The 17,816-nt window shown below is 35.1% G+C and overlaps 1 protein-coding gene across 1 annotated transcript in view; it reads left to right on the forward strand.

The window, feature by feature from the left end:
* ADGRB3 (adhesion G protein-coupled receptor B3) overlaps window positions 1–17,816 on the forward strand; it is a 439,933-nt gene that overhangs the window by 88,072 nt on the left and 334,045 nt on the right. Inside the window, exons 10-11 of the mRNA XM_039245799.1 lie at window positions 953–1,021; window positions 4,171–4,279. Coding sequence (XP_039101730.1) covers window positions 953–1,021; window positions 4,171–4,279 — 178 coding nt within the window. The remainder of the gene's footprint in view (window positions 1–952; window positions 1,022–4,170; window positions 4,280–17,816) is intronic.

Genomic DNA, 17,816 nt, shown 5'->3' on the forward strand with positions numbered 1-17,816 from the left:
TGGAAGACACAGTGTATGCAGGAGGACAGGAAGGTCTCTCTCTGCTACAGATCCCTCGTGTGTGAAATGGGCACTAATACTGATGAACTGGACAGAGCCCTGGTCTCTGCCCTTGTGTACAAGGGAAATGAAAAATGAGTGCCCAGATGTGCCTATCTGCCCATAAAGGGAAAGCCACAAACTCACTGGGGGTGCTGCTAGACAAGGGAAAGCTGGTAGGTCTTTAGCAGTTAGGCCACAAATGTCACGGCAAGGATTGGGCACTTGAATAGGAACGTGCTATGGTGTCTTGCAATTCTTCCATTTGGCTTGCTGCTAAAAGGTAGAATAAAGAATAATTATTTGAAATAGCTAGGATTTCTTGAGCACTTACCATATGCTACCTACTAGGTACTTGGAAAAGTCCATGTGATCTTTGCAGTGGGGAGTTATAAAAGTTAAAGAAAAACAGCCCAGAAGGGCAGAGCCAGGGTCCAAATGAGGAAGCCTGTCACACGTGTCAGCCTTGCCCACAGTTTGTTCTTCACTACAGTGTTCTTCGAAATAGCAGTGGAGTTAGCAATCATGGTTCACAGTCAACTGGATAACTTGTCTAGACATACACAAGGGATTTTCAACTGCCGAAGGAAGAAAACTTACTTGTAAGGAATAATTATCTAATGGTATGACAGAACACAACATAGGGATTATAATGGAAGAAATAATTGTAGGTGCCCAGAACTAATTTACCTATCCTGTTGTCTTCTGAGGTGTATGTGTGAAGTTACATAGAAATTCCTGAAGTGTGGTGCTGAGAAAGGGCCCTCCGAGTTCTTCTAGAATAATATGTTAGGGGCATAAAGCAATATTGCAAAGTGTGTATATCTTTCCCACATAATCAGTTCAAATGGATGTTTTTTAAAAGTATATTCTGTCATGTAACATTAAATCCTTTATCTAATTTAATTTACAGAACTTCTTTCAAATAGTTAGCAACCTTCTAGATGAAGAAAACAAGGAAAAATGGGAAGACGCACAACAGGTAAGATTGGAGCTGTTTCATACCTAAAACAAAGTTGGCTAAAGAAAGCTATAAAAATGTGTGAAGAAATTAATGGTTTGCTGTTCCCAGAACATAAAAGGAGACTTTGATTAGACACTTAGATGTCATCCTAGATTGTATTATACTAATTTTAGAGAAAATAAGTGATCTCTTTTATCCTAACAATTAATGGAATGAATATTATGAATGTGAACAAACTCTAACAGGTTTGAGTAATTCGTAATGTTGAGGCATCAGTACATAATAACTATATGCTTTACCAACCACTTTCTGTCCTATCTACAGACTATGGGAGAAATAGCAAGTCCAAAAGCATATCTCCAAAACCAAACTGGGGGGTATTTACAAGGAAAATCAGTTGCGTTTACTATAGCACTATGTAGAGTCTGGATCAGACATGCAGATGTGCATTTGGATTCAAAGCCAAGAGTTGTAAAAATGAGTTATCATAAGATAATTTGTATTCTGATTTTTTTCTCTTTCTGCCATGCATGATCAGTGTAGCAAGTGACCCTATTGATTTAAATGCCTTTCAAAGCCATTTGTGCTATACTGACTTATGTGTGGTTAATAACACTTTTTTTTCTAAATTAGAAAAAATAAGTGGGTTAGAGGTTAAGAAAGGGAAAATAAACATGTTTTTTAAATATCCTGTGGAAATTTAATTTGACTGACTGTTAAAATTCTTTAAGTTTTCTAGTCGAGACTTGTTAATTCCAAAAGAACAACTAATCTTAAAAATAAGAATGTTTACTGAGATTCAAGTGAACCATCTATCCTTTTCTCCCCTTATAATCATCTTCTGGGCCTTCAGGAGCAAAGCATTCCCTTTATTCCTGTTATGATTGGGGCTCTAAAAATAGTCCAGTGTGAGTCTACCTCATTATCAGGTACAAATTCTCTGCTTCTGGCCATAGCAAGAAAAAAAGACCACTCCTTCGTTTAAGACCTTGAATCCATCTTTTTCTGCTAGTTTGAATTATATATTTGTCCTTGGCTTTCTTCTGGAGGAGAGCCTCATTCACTCACTGTAAGGAAATGGTGTCTTTCCCTAGAATACAGCTGCAGAGACTAAGCACATCCTTCCAGAATGCTGGAGACTATTAATTATGGATATATTTAGAACAAATATATAATACCCTTTTTAAAACAAGACTGCAATTCATCGGATGACATTCTTTATTGTGAGGTCCCAACTTGAACAAATAATGAATGGTAGCACAACTTCTCATCAATGGAAAATCCTAAATTCATAATACATCTATTTACTTGTGATTTTGAATTAGCTATATCCTTATCTTTTATATATTTTTCAGTAGTGATACTCATTAATGACATTTTAAAGGTAACTATTTGAAGCTTCACAAAAAAACTATTTTGTAGCTTTTACTAAAAGATATTTCTATAAATGCAGCCACGTGGGAAATGAGTCTCGAGGTTGATGGCACAAAGGTTGGACTCCATTTGTCACACATAGTTCATCTGAAATTCACCTGGTAATTGGAGTGACCACTTGCTAGTTAACTGACTTTATTCAAAGAAAGAAAAAGTAAGCTTTTTCTATCTTCATGAAGGTAGTTTTGCAACTTAGAGCAAGCTGCCTGCTGAAGTTACGTTTCTACTCTCCAGTAGAACTGAGACAGAGGCCCTGTCTTCTTTGTTACCACCTCTGTCTCTCTCTGAAAGACATCCTGGGTCTTTAAGCTGGTAAGAGTCTACTAAGCTCTTAAAAAAGATTTACATACATTTCAAAGAGATAGAGAAAGAACTTCTCAATTATTAGTCTTCAAAAGCAAATGCTTTAAGAAAACGGATGAAGGATGTGGGGCTGGGAGAGGGAGTCTCTCATTTTCAGAAGGAAGAATTAAGCCTCTTATTTTTAATTTATGTTTACCCTTACATGACACATACTCATATATACCTACACAAAAATAGTAGAAAAAAATCTGGTAGTACCAGAAACCTTGGAGCTGACAGAAATTTCATGCAGATTTTTGGAATGATGATGATGGACTCTTAAATTCATAATCAATGATTGAAAACTAGGTAAGAAAGAATATCACTCCCCAAATCTTTCCAAAATTAAAAAAAAAATTTACAGGTATCTATGCCACAAATTTTTAAGTGTCATAACCATTGTTCATGTCTTCAAATATATGTGGGTAACTATACTATGCACCTTTAGTATCTGAATTTTAGCTGGGTACAGGCAACTTTACACACCACACCTGCTATTCACCCTGCCCAATGTGTCTTCCTTCTATTCTGGTCTTCTGGCTCTGACTGTATGTTTTTCTGCTAATCAGGCTGTCTCTTACCCTTCCGCACTAGGCTTTGCAAAGACAAAGCTGCTATAACTCTAATCCACTTAATTTTTTCATGCCTAGAAGTGGCAGTACTGAATGGCTAAAAGAAATGAACCTAACTTCAAAAGATGTTTCTACTCTAATGTGGTTATATAATGCAGGCTGACTTTATAAGCATTATGGGTTACTCATACTAACATTCATATGACTTTTTTTTAAATGGCCTTCACTTCCTACACACTATGAACTATTGCCAGAATTGGATTGTCTTTAAGAGAAAAACTCTGCAGTGTGTGAGGTGGCATAGTGTTGGGTTTGCTAACATTATTATTCATACCATGGTTATTATAGCTATGGAAGTAAATGTCCCTCCCAAGACTGAATGAACTTAATAGTTTGTAAATATCTTCATGATGGCAATAATTGTTTTTCTTCCAATATCTATCATATAGATGCTAAGTAAAAAGTGCAAAAAGCCTCAAAATTTCAGTGTTTGTTCTATGTTATATTTAAGTGAGTAAAAGACCCCATCCAAAGTAAAGGCAGGCAATTTCTAGGTATACAATCTGTTAGATATTTTTAGTTTCTTTAGATTTATGGAAGATTAATCACTGCATCATATCATATCACTGTCAAAGCTCTTGCTGTGTGATACCTGATATCATTCTCAACTCATGGTTCTAAAACACAGTTGTTGCCAGATGAAGGATTTTCTTCAAATAAAACAGAGCTCATTTGTGACCTCATTATGTAGTTTTGTTATTCCAGTTACCTTCCTACTATAGAGACTTTATTCCTTCTAATCCTTGCTTATTTTTGTAGATTTATCCTGGCTCGATTGAATTAATGCAGGTGATTGAAGATTTTATACACATTGTTGGAATGGGGATGATGGACTTTCAGAATTCATACTTAATGACTGGAAATGTAGGTAAGAAATAAGATTGTTTCCCAAAATCTTACTGAAATAAAAAAAATTGCAAGTATCTGCGCCATACATTCCTAAGTGTAATATCCATTGCTCATACCTTCAGGTATATGTAAGTAATGTGTTATGGATACTTTGTGTATGATTTTTAGATAGAACCAACCACATATACATTATACACATCCAGACACACATTTGCATGGAGTCATATATAGTGTTTACCTTGTGTTCATCTGTACATGTATACATAAAGGAGATCATGTGCTCCTTTTTTCCATTTGTCAAATATTCATTGCTATCCAACCTAATGTTAAAAATACATAATACATATTGTTGTGTGTCTTTTTTTTTAATGAGTCTTCATAATCTTCCATACATTGTTCATGAAGATGCCAGGTTACTATTTAGCTAGCTGTCCCAAGGAAGTACTGAATCAGCATGGGTCTTGGGATGCTTCAAAATACCTGTGAGGGTCACGGTCATGGTGCTGGTGGTGCTGGTGCAGTTTTCCTGAGTAACTTCCAGGGCACAGGAGATCTCTCAGGTCCCTCTGCAGTGGATTCTGTGATGCCAGAGCACATAAAGTGAAGACGTATTTCTTCCTTTAGTTGCTTTTAAAATTGTCCCTAATAGGGAAGAATTACACAGAGAAGCCAAACCTGCACACACTTCCATGGTGTCACAATTACACTGAGCCAACAACCGTTATGGTAACCAAATGGCAGATTATTCCTTACAGTAAAAAAAAAATGGCAAGAGCAAAGAAATAGTCTTCTTAAATATTATACACATTGAGTTGATATAGACTTACAGTTTTCTCATTTCTTTAAAGCTTCCTCTTATAATGTTGCTGTGATTCAGATTTTCTGTTATTTGTCATGCTTTAGTATTCTTCACATAACGACCACTGAGTTATAGAGAATTATGTGTTTAAATAAGTATATCTTACCTCAGATCCTTATTCATGGTATATTTAATCTTTAGTTCTTGGATCAGGAAGATACCTAACTTGGAGAGGGATTAACTAGGGGAGTTTAACTAGTACAGGACACACACACACACACACACACACACACACACACACACACACATATGTGAATAAGGATTTTCCTGGTTAACTTTATGCTTGATTTCTTCTGAAGGTACTTAATCCCTACAGGGACTCATGTGATCCTAAAATATCTTCTATCAGGATGGCCTCAAATTGTAGTAGATAATAGCTAATTACTGGTAATATTCTTTAGTTGAGAAAGGCCTATGCAATTCCTTAAAGGGGACATTTCTATGCCAATATACCATCTTCATGCAGCATTAAGGCCTTACAGTTAGATTGTGGTTTAATCTGCCTTCTGAGTCAGTTTGAGGGCCTAGATTTACCCTCTGAGTAGGGGTTTAGGAGCTTGTGCTGGTTCAGAAATGGAGTGAACTTGTCCTTGCTCTAAGCAATGAGAAGAGGACCAATAATAGTATCTTTGTTGTAGGATAAATTCAGAAATCAGAAAAATCCAAGTTAAATGTCCATTCCCAAAGTGGCTGAGCAAAGAGAAGAAAGATCAACCCTGTAGGAAAAGTGATAGCATATTGGGCTTTGGGTTTTTGGGTACATGGAAGGAAGAACCTAGAGAGATTCTGGTGAGGTTGGTCATTCAGGCTGGAGCCACTCTCCAAAGGGATCCCTGACTTCTGTGGCAAGGGGGCCCAGGAAGGCTGCTGTGCCAGATTATGTCACAGAAATGTCAAAAATGACATTTGCAAAGTCATTTACAAGGAAAACTAAGGGGAAAACACACACAGGTATTGTTTCTTTAATTATTTTTTGGTAAATGTTAACATCTAATTTAAAGGAATTGCTAATTAAAAGTATCAGATTGATACATGGCATTTGTTCAATTTGGAAAAAACTATAACAGAAGCAATGCCAATCTCAGAGTCTGATAAACTTAAATTCAGACTTAAAGGACATTGACTACCAGAATGAAATTCTTTATTGTACTAGTATAATTTACCATGAAAACTCAATAAATTATGAACATTTATTATTACTCTTTACCTATCTTTTGACTTATCAAAATTACATATTTGAAAACTTTGTGTATTATTTTTTGCATTAAGATTCTGTTAACTATGTTTGGCTATGTCCCTTACCATCACTAAACTTTAAGAAGTGTATTAAGCATAGTAACCCAAACTAATTAAATACTACAGATAAAGCCAATATGATCCTATACTGTCCTCAATCTTGTGTAAGAACAGTGTGATTCGGCTTCCTGATCATTTATGTAGAATTAATTATATTTTTAAAAATGGTTATATCCTGTATGATATTATTATGCTAGCTAAAAGAGATCTTATTTATTATTGATTTCTTCCCAGTACTAGCCCAGAAACTTACTGTAGTTTGATGACTAGAAGGTTATTCTCAATAATATTTTGGAATTTTTCCAAAGTGTATCCATTTATTAGTCAGGTTCTCCAGAGAAACAGAGCCACTAAGATATAAGTAGGTATAGAGAAAGAGATTTATTTTGGGGATATTGGCTTATGAAATTATGGAGGCTGAGAAGACCCACCATCTATTGTCTGTAAGCTGGAGGCCACAAAGGCTGATAAGGTAGTAGTTCCAGTCCAAACTTGAAAGTCCAAGAACCAGGAGTACCAATGTCTGTGGGCAGGAGAAGATGGATGCCACACCTCAAGCAAAGAGCAAATTCGTTCTTTGCCTTTTTTGTTCTATTCAGCTCTCAGTGGATCACATGGTGCCTGCCTGCATTGGTGAAGGAGATCTTCTTTCCTCAGTCTACTGATTCAAATGCTAATCTCTTCCAGTAATATCCTCAGAGACACACCCTGAAATAATGTTCTGCCAATTATCTGGGCATCTGTTAGCCTCATGTTGATACATAAAATTAACCAAACAATCCACAAGTATCAAATTGGATAATATAAATAATAATTACTTATTCTACATATTCTTCATGTTATCCAAGTTGATGCTAGTAGATATAAAATATGATTATACTGTTTTGTCTGATATTTCCAATGTTTTTGGAGGACACATATAGAGAATAATTGACAGTAGCTAATTGTGAAATGGATGACTTGTCATTGATTTATGTTACATCCTAAATCCAAATATTAATTACCCACCATTGAGCTGATTATACTGAGCACACACATATGCACACACACACATGTGCAGTGTACAAACACATGCTCATGTGTGCACACATGAACACACATGTACACACAGCTTGTAAGTAGTAAATAGAGACTAAGTAACTAAGAAAGGTTGCTTATTCCTTATGGACATTTTCTTCAGGGTATGTTGGATTAGGACTACTTAACCCCAAGAGATCATCATGTATTTTTTTTAATTTTTTAAATGTTTTTATTTATTTATTTTTTTGAGAGAGAGAGACAGCGTGAGCAGGGAAGGGTGAAAGAGAGGGAGACACAGAATCAGAAGCAGGCTCCAGGCTCTGAGCTAGCTGTCAGCACAGAGCCCGACACAGGGCTCGAACCCGTGAACCGTGAGATCATGACCTGAGCCGAAGTCAGACACTTAACTGACTGAGCCACCCAGGCGCCATTCATCATATCTTTTAAAGAGATTAATTTTTTTTTCCCATAAAGCCCACATGCATAGCCACCTCACTTTTCTGGGATGTAGGTAAGTTCTTGAAGAAAGACAGAGTTGAATAGCCAAAAATAATTATCATAAAGACCATGCAGTGTAATAAGAGAGTTTCAGAACCTTGCTGATAGCCTATTGCATTTCAACTTTGAGTATAGTTTCAGAATTCCCATTTTCTGGTTCCCGGTTTAGGTAAAATGAGTTGGAAGCAGAAACAATGCTGTTAGAGGCACATATGTAGCAAATATAAAAGCTGAAAGCCTGAAACAATAACGACAAAGCTATACTGAAAGAATATAGCAGAGTATGGAACTTGTCATACAGGAACAAACAACTCTCAGCTCACCTTTGAGAAGATTAATTTGAAGACTTAGTATAATAATTTAGGTCTAAAATAATGGCTTTTATTCATCAAGATAAAAGTGTCTATCAGCTGCTTAAGATGGAAAGAAAATGGGTGATGTTTCTTGGAAAGATTTTCTTCAAAATTAGTTCCATTGAAAATTTTTGAAGTTTCTTTTTCCTGAAGAATATCCCTACCTATATCAGCTGTTGATAAATGAAATGCTATTATATGGTAAAAATCCATGAATATTTTGGTATAAATATGTGCATGTTTATTTTTGGAGGGAGCAGGTCCATAGCTTCGATCAGTTTCTCAAAAGACTTATCATCTTAAAAGTTTAAAACAAAGCTTGAAAAAAATATTCTATGAACAAAGATGTTAAACAAGCTAATACATTTATAAAATAATTGAGCTTAAATAGAATACTTATTTTTTATAATCACATATGAATGTGACATTCAAAATAGACACATGATAATTATAATAAATGAAAGTTAATGAACACTTACTGAAGACTAAAGACTAAGTAGCTTATATAATTACTGAATAAATGAATGAATAAATATGAAAAATTGATATGGTGCACAGGTACTCCAATTAACAATAGGTCTCCATTTGTCACAAAATTGCATTCTAATTATGCTGTTTGGTATAGGTTTTTGTTTCAGTAAAAGATGAGAAGTTTTTTTAAAAATATGATTGTTGTCAATTAGGTCAGGGGATCTATATCTTAATACTATCTAATATGAGTTAAAGTTAGGTTTCTTCAACAAAAATATTCTTTGAAGAGTTGTTTAAACATACTCTTTGTTCTTCCTCTGTAAATATTTTCTCTTAAGTCCCTTGCAGCTCAGTGTTTCCCTTATCACTTCCCTGAAACTACTTTCAGAAAAGCTTTCTGGAAACTCCCAATTGCCAAATGAAATCTTTTCCCATATTTCAACCTTCATCTCCTCTGTGCCTTGCTAACCACTCTCTCTTTCTTGAAACTGTTCATTTTTTTTCTTTACCATTTTTTATGTTTGTTACAGTATAAAATAGAATCAAAGGATAGCAATTAGACTCGTGATTCAGAAATATTTAGATATTTTTGGAGGCAGCAACATACAACAAAGAAGGTGAAGCACTGAAAGAGAAAATAAAAAAGTACATTATTTGAGGACAAGCTGTTTGCTGTTCCAAAAGCAGAACAGAATGTATGAGATGTAGAGCGCCTGGGTAGCTTAGCTGGTTAAACGTCCAACTCTTTATTTCAGCAAGTTCATGATCTCACAGCTTGTGAGTTCCAGCCCTGCATCGGGTTCTGCACTAATAACCTGGAATCTGCTTTGGGATTCTCTCTCTGTCTCAAAATAAATAAATACACTTAAAAAAAAAAAAAGGAATGTGTGCAATCGTACATAATTAGAGCCATGGGGCATGTGCATGGATTTCCATTGTTCTGAAAATTTGCCTATACATTTATCAAAGTGTTTTATAGTTTTATTATTATTATTATTATGCTTTTAGCCATCAATTTTCCAAAATATCTTCAGATAGCATTTATATTTACTTTATGTATTGGTAAGAATAAACTATTCTTTAGAAGTTAATTGTTTTAGTTTTGGACTGAGAACTTGAATTGTATGGGGTCTCTTAGGTCGCTCAGTTGGTTAAGCATCCGACTTCAGCTCAGGTCACGATCTCACGGTTCGTAAGTTCAAGTCCCGTGTTGGGCTCTGTGCTGACAGGTCAGAGCCTGGAGCCTGCTTTGGATTCTGTGTCTCCGTCTCTCTCTGCCCCTTGCCTGCACATTCTCTCTCTCTCTCTCAAAAATAAATAAGCATCAAAACAATTTTTTTAAAGAACTTGAATTGTAATCATCAAACTGAATTCAAGGAAGATCAGTGATGTGTTACATGTTGCTAGCCCACTGATTCTATTCAATTAAAATCAAAAGAAAATTATCTCTTACTATAAGCATAACCTTTCCTGTTTATAAATGACTAACCTTCTGGCCTACAAAGGGATTGGTGCCACATAGTGGACATAAAAGAATTACATAAATAAATAAAATGTACTTCAGTATATATCGTATACACCAAATGCACAGAGGTCCCTCACAAGAGATGTTGTGGGTTTTGTTTGTTTGTTTGTTTTTAGAGATGTTCTGTTTTAAGGATCTAGAAAGCTTCTCAGAGAAGGAAGCATTTAGTGTAGATTTTGAAGAATGACTGGATTGTTGAAAGTTCAACATGAAAAGAATAAGTGGCAAGAAGATGCTTACATTCTAGGACAGTCTTTTAGCAAAAACAGTATAGAGTTGTCAGAGTTGAGATTGTACTTAGCAGATAAGTAGTTTATTTTGATACAAACACAAATGCATGCAAGTAAAGAAAAATGAAATAAAACTGGATAAGCATGTTGAGACACGGTGTAGGATAGTTCTGAATTCTGAAGACAACAGGAAGCTAACCAAAGCTTGACCCGATGAAAACTTTGCTTGGTAAGACATTATGTTAGAGAAGAAATAGAATTTTTTTTGGTTGAGGAAAACTTTAAACATGGAAACTGGAAAACCTTTTACAATCCATGCAAGAGATAATGAAGACCTGAGTTGGTGGTATTAAGAATAGAAACCAAACTATGGTTATGAATTGAAATTCTGAGGAACAAATGATAATATTTCATAACTTAAGGTGTCAGAAAGAAAGGAGTAATTGAGATTATATTTATCCAGCAGATATTTGAGTGTCTTTCGCATATTAATATTTAGATGCAAGTGTTAACCCTCAAGTGAAAAGAAAATGAAATGTAGTCTTGGGCTTTAGTGGAGACGTCAAATGTATGGTATACATGTGATAACTAGCTGCATAAAAGTAACAGCTGAAGCCATAAAACTTTCTTTAAATTATCAGGACAGTAATAAGAGAGAAAAGATGTAAGGTGAGGCCTTTATTACAAACAAAAATTTGTAACTACATGTGACGATGGATGCCAAAATATTGTAACTGGATTTATTGTGGTGATCATTTCACAGTATATATATATCAAATAAACATGTACACCTGAAACTACTACAATGTTTTATGTCAATTATATGTCAATTAAAATTCCTTATATATGGCATTGGAGTGACCTCTAGGATAAATTATTACCTGAAAAAAAACCATTTACATTAATAAACCAGAATAAGAAATATATTTTGTGTTCAAATAAAGTTTAGATGTTATACTAGAAGAAGGTGTATATAAGTTATAGAATAAAAATAAATGTCGAGGGAAGAAAACCATAAAGAATCATAGCAAGTGTCAGAGCAAGAATAGTCAGAGGTAGTAGGTACAAAGATAGGGCAGAATAAGATCAGTGGCCTGTAGTTAGCAGAAGAGAGAATATTTCAAAATGAACTCTAGTTAGTATCAGTTGCTAGTAAAGATCAGAGTATTAAGAATTAAGAACAATCTCATGTGATCGCTGATGATATAACTTAAGTTTTTCAGGAAAAATGCAGACATAATGAACAGGCTCTAAATTTCTGAACTCTTTAGCTGCTTTCAATGGATTACAACCTTGGCATTTTGATACAGTTATCTCCAAGGATTTACTTGGCATAGATGGATGTTTATACGCCCACTAACTACTCTCTCACAACTGTTCCTTAAGAACTATTCAAAATTGACAGTATCAGATAAAAAAGAGAATATTTTTTAGGCTAATAATATCTCAAAATACAGACTGTTATAATTATTAACTGTAAGGAATTTCAAAAGTTGTCCTTATGTAGAAACCCTAAGAGCTGTGATTCTGGAAAGTATAGTTTCAGTTCTTTCCCAGTAATCTCGTAAGGCCAGTGTCTGGAAAGCATTAAAGTTAAGACATTTTTCTTTGCCAAGCTAAATATCACTGTCTATTCTTGGTTTAGAAATATGAAATACTGGGCTTTACAGAATGAACATTCATACTTGATATTTTTTGAAATTGAATCCAAATTCAATCTGAAGAACAGCATAATACAATTTTGACATCTCTTTTCTTTCTACAATGTTGTCTCATCAACATCACATCTATGTTATTTCTTACACTCACTGGTAAATTTAATCATTTCTTTGGTAGACTATCTTGTATTCAATTGAGAAACCAACCTTCAATCTGATGATGAATTACAAAATAAAGTGGCTTCTCATTTCTAGGCTTATTTTTTTGCCGTCAGTGCTTAGTTTTGTGGTTCATACATCTCCATCACTTATTTAACTTTCTTTCCTTAAAAGTCAGACACTTGCAGACAGTTGACACCAAGCCTGAGGAAACACAATTCATCATCTTTTTTTTGCTTGTTTGTCTGTAGCATCGGATGTTGGTTCAGTCTGCTAGACTTAAGTCTGAAAGCATCAGATTCTACCTCCACCTTCCTTTTGGCTCTTTACCTCTCTTGCTAGACACGCGAAGCAAGTGATGTATCTTTACGCAGATCACAAAGGAAAAACTAAAAATACTTGGCCTTTTTTTCACTTATTTTTTCTCTTTTTAAAATGATACTAACATGCTGGCTCCCTTGAGAAAATAAATAGTTCAAACACAGTTTTGAATTATGACTTGGAATGATATGCAGCATTATGTGTTCTTTGATTACTTCTCATTTACTAGAAATTATCTCAGAGTATTTCCTATGATCTGTTAATTCCAAATGGCTGGGGGTGGAGGTGCTGGGGAGGTTTTTGAAAAGGCCATATCAGACCCCTTTAGTAGCAAGTGGGACATACTGCTTAGGGGCTCCCTTCTACCCAACTAAGAACTCTATTTTAGGTGCTCTCTAATGTCATTATAATAGACTGGTAATGATGCACAAATTTATTTGGATTTAAGAGGTCTTAGACATCTATTCAACAAATACATGCCATGTTCTGTTCTATGGTCTCAGAGTTTATCAGGGAACAAATCAGACAATACTCTTGCTCTCACTAAACTTATGTTTTATAGCAGAGACAGATGTCAAACAAGTACCATCTATAATGCCCAGTCGTTATAAGTGATATGAAAATAAATAAAGCAATCCATTATGGTCAAAGCGTAGAGAATGAAGAGGAGAGAGTTATTTTAGGCTGGATGCTCAGGGAAGACCTCTAATCAAAGTAGTGGTATTTGAATATAGACTTGAATGCCTTGAGAGCATGAGACATGGTGATATGTGGGGTCAAATCATTTCAAGCAGAAAGAACAATAAGTACAAGGACTTCATGTATCCATGTGCCTGATACAGTAGAGGCATTAAGGAGGTGGTGGTAGAGCGGCTGAGGCGGTGCAGGGGAAGGAAATTAAGTCACGAAAGGAGTGGGTATCCCAGCCTATGGAAGGCATATGACTGTAGGTCTGAATGAGATTCAAAACCATTGAAATATGTGGACAGAAACATGACCTGACCATTCTGACTATGGAGTGGATACTAAAAGACCAAGAACACCTGGGTGGCTCAGTTGGCTGAGCGTCTGACTCTTGATTTCAGCTCAGGTCCTGATCTCATTGTTCATGTTCATGGAATCAAGCCCTGTCTTGGGCTCTGCACTAACAGTGCACTCAGCCTGCTTGGGATTCTTTCTCTCTCCCTCCCTCTCTGTTCTCTCTCTCTCTCTCTCTCTCTCTCTCTCTCTCTCTCTCCTTCTCTCTCTCTCTCTCCCTCCCTCCCTCTCAAAATAATAATAATAATAATAAAGAAACTAACAGACCATAGTAAGGTAGGACTGGATATAGAGAGGCTTTTATTGGGCATTTATTGCAATGAGCTAGATGAGAGAGCTCAGCGGTTTAGACCACATGCCAGTGGGTATAGTGAGAAGAGGTCAGATGCTGGAGGTATTTTAAAGCTTAATCTTACAGAATTTACTAATGGTTAGAAACAGGATGTGAAACGAGGAGGGGCCTGAAGAAAATGTCTCCACTACATTTCTAAGAACTCAACTACAAAAATAAGACAGATTTAGGTCTAAATCTGTATCCTATAAACAAAAGTCAAAAACCTACTTTGGCAACCATTTAAATGTCTCTAACATTTAAGCTTGTCTTGTTTTTTTTTTTTTTTCTCTTCTTATTCTTTTTAAAATTTTTATTAAGATGTAATTGACATTTAGCATTGTATTAACTTCAGGGGTACACAATAGTGATTTGATATTTGTATATATTATGAGATGATATCACAATAACTCTAGTTAATATTTATCATCACACTTAGTTGCAGTTCCTTTCTTGGAATGAGAACCTTTATGATCTCTTAGCAACTTTCAAATATATAATACACTATTGTTAACTATAGTCATGACACTGTTTATGTTTGTTATACTCTCGTTTTTTAGTCCAACACACACACCCCTGGTCATGAAGTTTAAGCAAGTTTACCCTGTGAAGCTATCAGCTTTCTGTTCTCATACTACACTCTGAATCCCTGCACAAAAGCTAGAATGAAATTGTTCCTTAAAGTGACTTTTTAAAGCTCTAACTCACATTGAGCTGCCAATTAACAAATGAAATAAATTCGACTCTCCCTATCATTTTTGTGTTTCTTCTTTTCTCTATAAAGTAATGGAAGCTCAAGAATGGAAGAATGTGTAGGGGTCAACTAAGTCCAGTCATAAACTGGTCAAATCCATTCAATATAAAGTATTGTGTAGAGTTGTGTTTTTTTTTCTTTTTTTTTAAATTAAAAATGTTTTTCAATTAAAAAAATAACGTATCCAAGTTGGAAATGTCTCTACAAAGCAACTTTACAGCTTTCAGGAAGTGTTATTTGTACTAGTTATTTGTTATTTGCACTAACCAACTCTTTGGCTCTAAGGCATATCATTTTTTTTGGATACATGTACTAGTATCTTGGTTACAACTCTGGACTGTGACATAGAAAATAGACATCATATTATGGTGTTGCACATTATCAGTAGGCCAGTGTTCTTTTAGAACATAACTGAAGTGAATATCTTTACATAATATTTTGGGTTTTCTGATCTGTTTTATACAGCCTACTCAAGGACACAATTATTTAGTAGTCCTTAAATAATGGTTCTTGTCCTTAAAAAACTTGGACTAGAAAGCATTGGTAATACCCATTATTTCTCATTTCAAGTAGCCCAGATGCCCTAAACTCCCCCCCTCCCGCCATCCCTGTTATTATGCCAACTCCTAAGCCTCATTCTAACTAATGCTCTGCTGTGAATTTTTCATTTGGTCTCCAAATCTTTAACAGCTTTTGCTTCTTATCCCAGTTTAAATACAGTTGAGAAAGAATAGGGTCTACATGTTGCTACTTTGGAAGGCCTTTTTCCTTACTTCCTTACATATGCATTATTTGAGCATACATTCTAATGAACATTGCCTAGTATCAGACAGTGGTTATTATTCTGAGGAACTCTTTTCAGAAGTACCAGTTGAGTACAATATGTAGGAAAATGTCTTTGTTTCATCTCCTTTTATTCTTCAGGCTTTCCAAAAAAATATCTGGTAAGGTATCCCTTACATTAATTATATAGCATTTCCCAAATTAACGCTTTCACAAATATTCATGGTACTATTTACTCCTAACAACCTTGCTGCCACAATGCTAAGGGCACCCACACAATTTGTCCTACATCAGCGCTTCCCATTTAGTGTCAGTGCATTTTTATTCCTTTGCATCTTAGTAATTGAAAGTTAAAGATTTGTTTCATTATCTTGCTTAGCCAACCATACTCTAACCTACTTCTGTTATATAAAGAACTTCACTGTAGTTTTGATATGACTCTGGGGAAATCTTAATCATGTATTCTGTATTTTATGTCAAGGTATAACAACTCCTGACCTTTATTTTCTTTTGTAGTGATATTTTTGATATATATCTATTTTATTAGGAATTTCAAAATTGTTTTCTGGCTAATTACACATTTTTAAAGGATATCTGATTATATCTTTAATGACTCTTTTATAACCAATCTTTTAATTGGTTCTAAACCAATGAAATTTTGTGAACCTCTTATTCAGTCTCCATTCTTTCAGTAACTGTCTAATGAATAATGCCTGGATAAAGACCAACTCTTTGGCTCTAAGGCATACCATTTCTTTCAGATATTATATTTACTGGGAAAATCCTCATGGTCTGAGGAAAAGTAATGAGGTCACATGAATTTCAGATGGAAATACACAACATGGAATGCACAGTACTACTCAGCAGTACTGGGACGTGAATAGGAAAAGCAGAGGGAACATTGACTCCTCCCTTAACTCTGTATACCTATGAGAAAGAGTTCAAAGCCTCAAGGGTGAAATACATGTAACACAGATACTGAAGATATCATGCTTTCATGATATTATTGGCCATAGTTTGTGAAAGCTGTCCTGAATGGATACACAATTTCAATACTTAAGACTTCTGTTAAGAATATGGATTGAGAATTCATGGGTTTCTCACATGTTGACCCATAATCCTAACTACAGACATTTTGGGTTTGAATTTTCTTAATTATTCTCTATAAAGAATATGAGTTTCTGCAAAGAAGTTGTTCCTGGCTTCTGTGCCCTAGGGAAGCTATGAAGAGGAGTTTTGTGTAAAGTGACCAATGCCTTGCCTGGGTTCAAGAGATCCAGAAAAGAATTCCAACTAGGGAAAGGCTTTTAGAGATGGGATTAACACAAGAGTCACATGGCTCCCTAGCTTCCTAGAGAATGATGTATCTAAAACATGTTGGAATGATAAATCTTCCCAGTGTGTCTGCATTCTTCTGTTAGAGGTTAATTCCTTCAGAATCTGGTAGGCACTTACAGGCCAGAATAGAAACATAAAATCTAAAGCCAACTAAAAACAAACTTGAATGTTATAAAATAATACATCTAGATTCTGTTGGTTTATGCAATAAGGATTTGAAATTACTAAAATTAGCATACTGCATGCCTTCTTTCCAGTTTTGCTATTCAACTGAATTAAAAGGATGTGGCCACGGGTTTATGTGAGTACAAAAAACAATTCCATTTTAACTGTCACTATGGCAATAATTGCTTTTCTCTATGGCAATAGTAGTCTGCCTCTGTAACAATAACTAGTGAAGAGAAAAGAGGCACCAATTCTCTTTTAACAGTTTTTATTTTTTTCTACTTTATGGTTTCACTTTTTTAAAAGTCTTATTTTATTTGGTTATATCATGAATTCTGTGCTAAATTATTCCTCTTCTCCATTGCTTCTTTCACTGAATAATAACCTTTTTTAGTTCTCATCTGAATGTGACACCTGAAAAATATGACTCAGATTATACACTGGTGACTTTATGTCAATGCTAACAAGGATCTGATTTTGTATCTAGGAAAACATGCTGGCTTTGGAGCTAGATTTGGCTGCAAACCTTGACTAAACCACAACAAACGGGCCTTCTGCAAGTTATTTCATCTCTAAATTCTCAGTTGACTTCTTTCTAATGTGTAGATAATAATATCTTCCCTAAAGTGTTATTATAAATATTAAACATAATACATATTTAGCACCTGCCATGTGCCAGGCCCTTGGTAATTGGTTAGTGGACAAATACAGGGAAAAATATGGGCTCTGTTCCTGACTAGGTGTGTGGGCATGCTAT

The sequence above is a fragment of the Hyaena hyaena genome, unplaced genomic scaffold (genome assembly GCF_003009895.1).
Source record: "Hyaena hyaena isolate Hyena2069 unplaced genomic scaffold, ASM300989v1 scaffold_271, whole genome shotgun sequence".
Taxonomy (NCBI): Eukaryota; Metazoa; Chordata; class Mammalia; order Carnivora; family Hyaenidae; genus Hyaena; species Hyaena hyaena.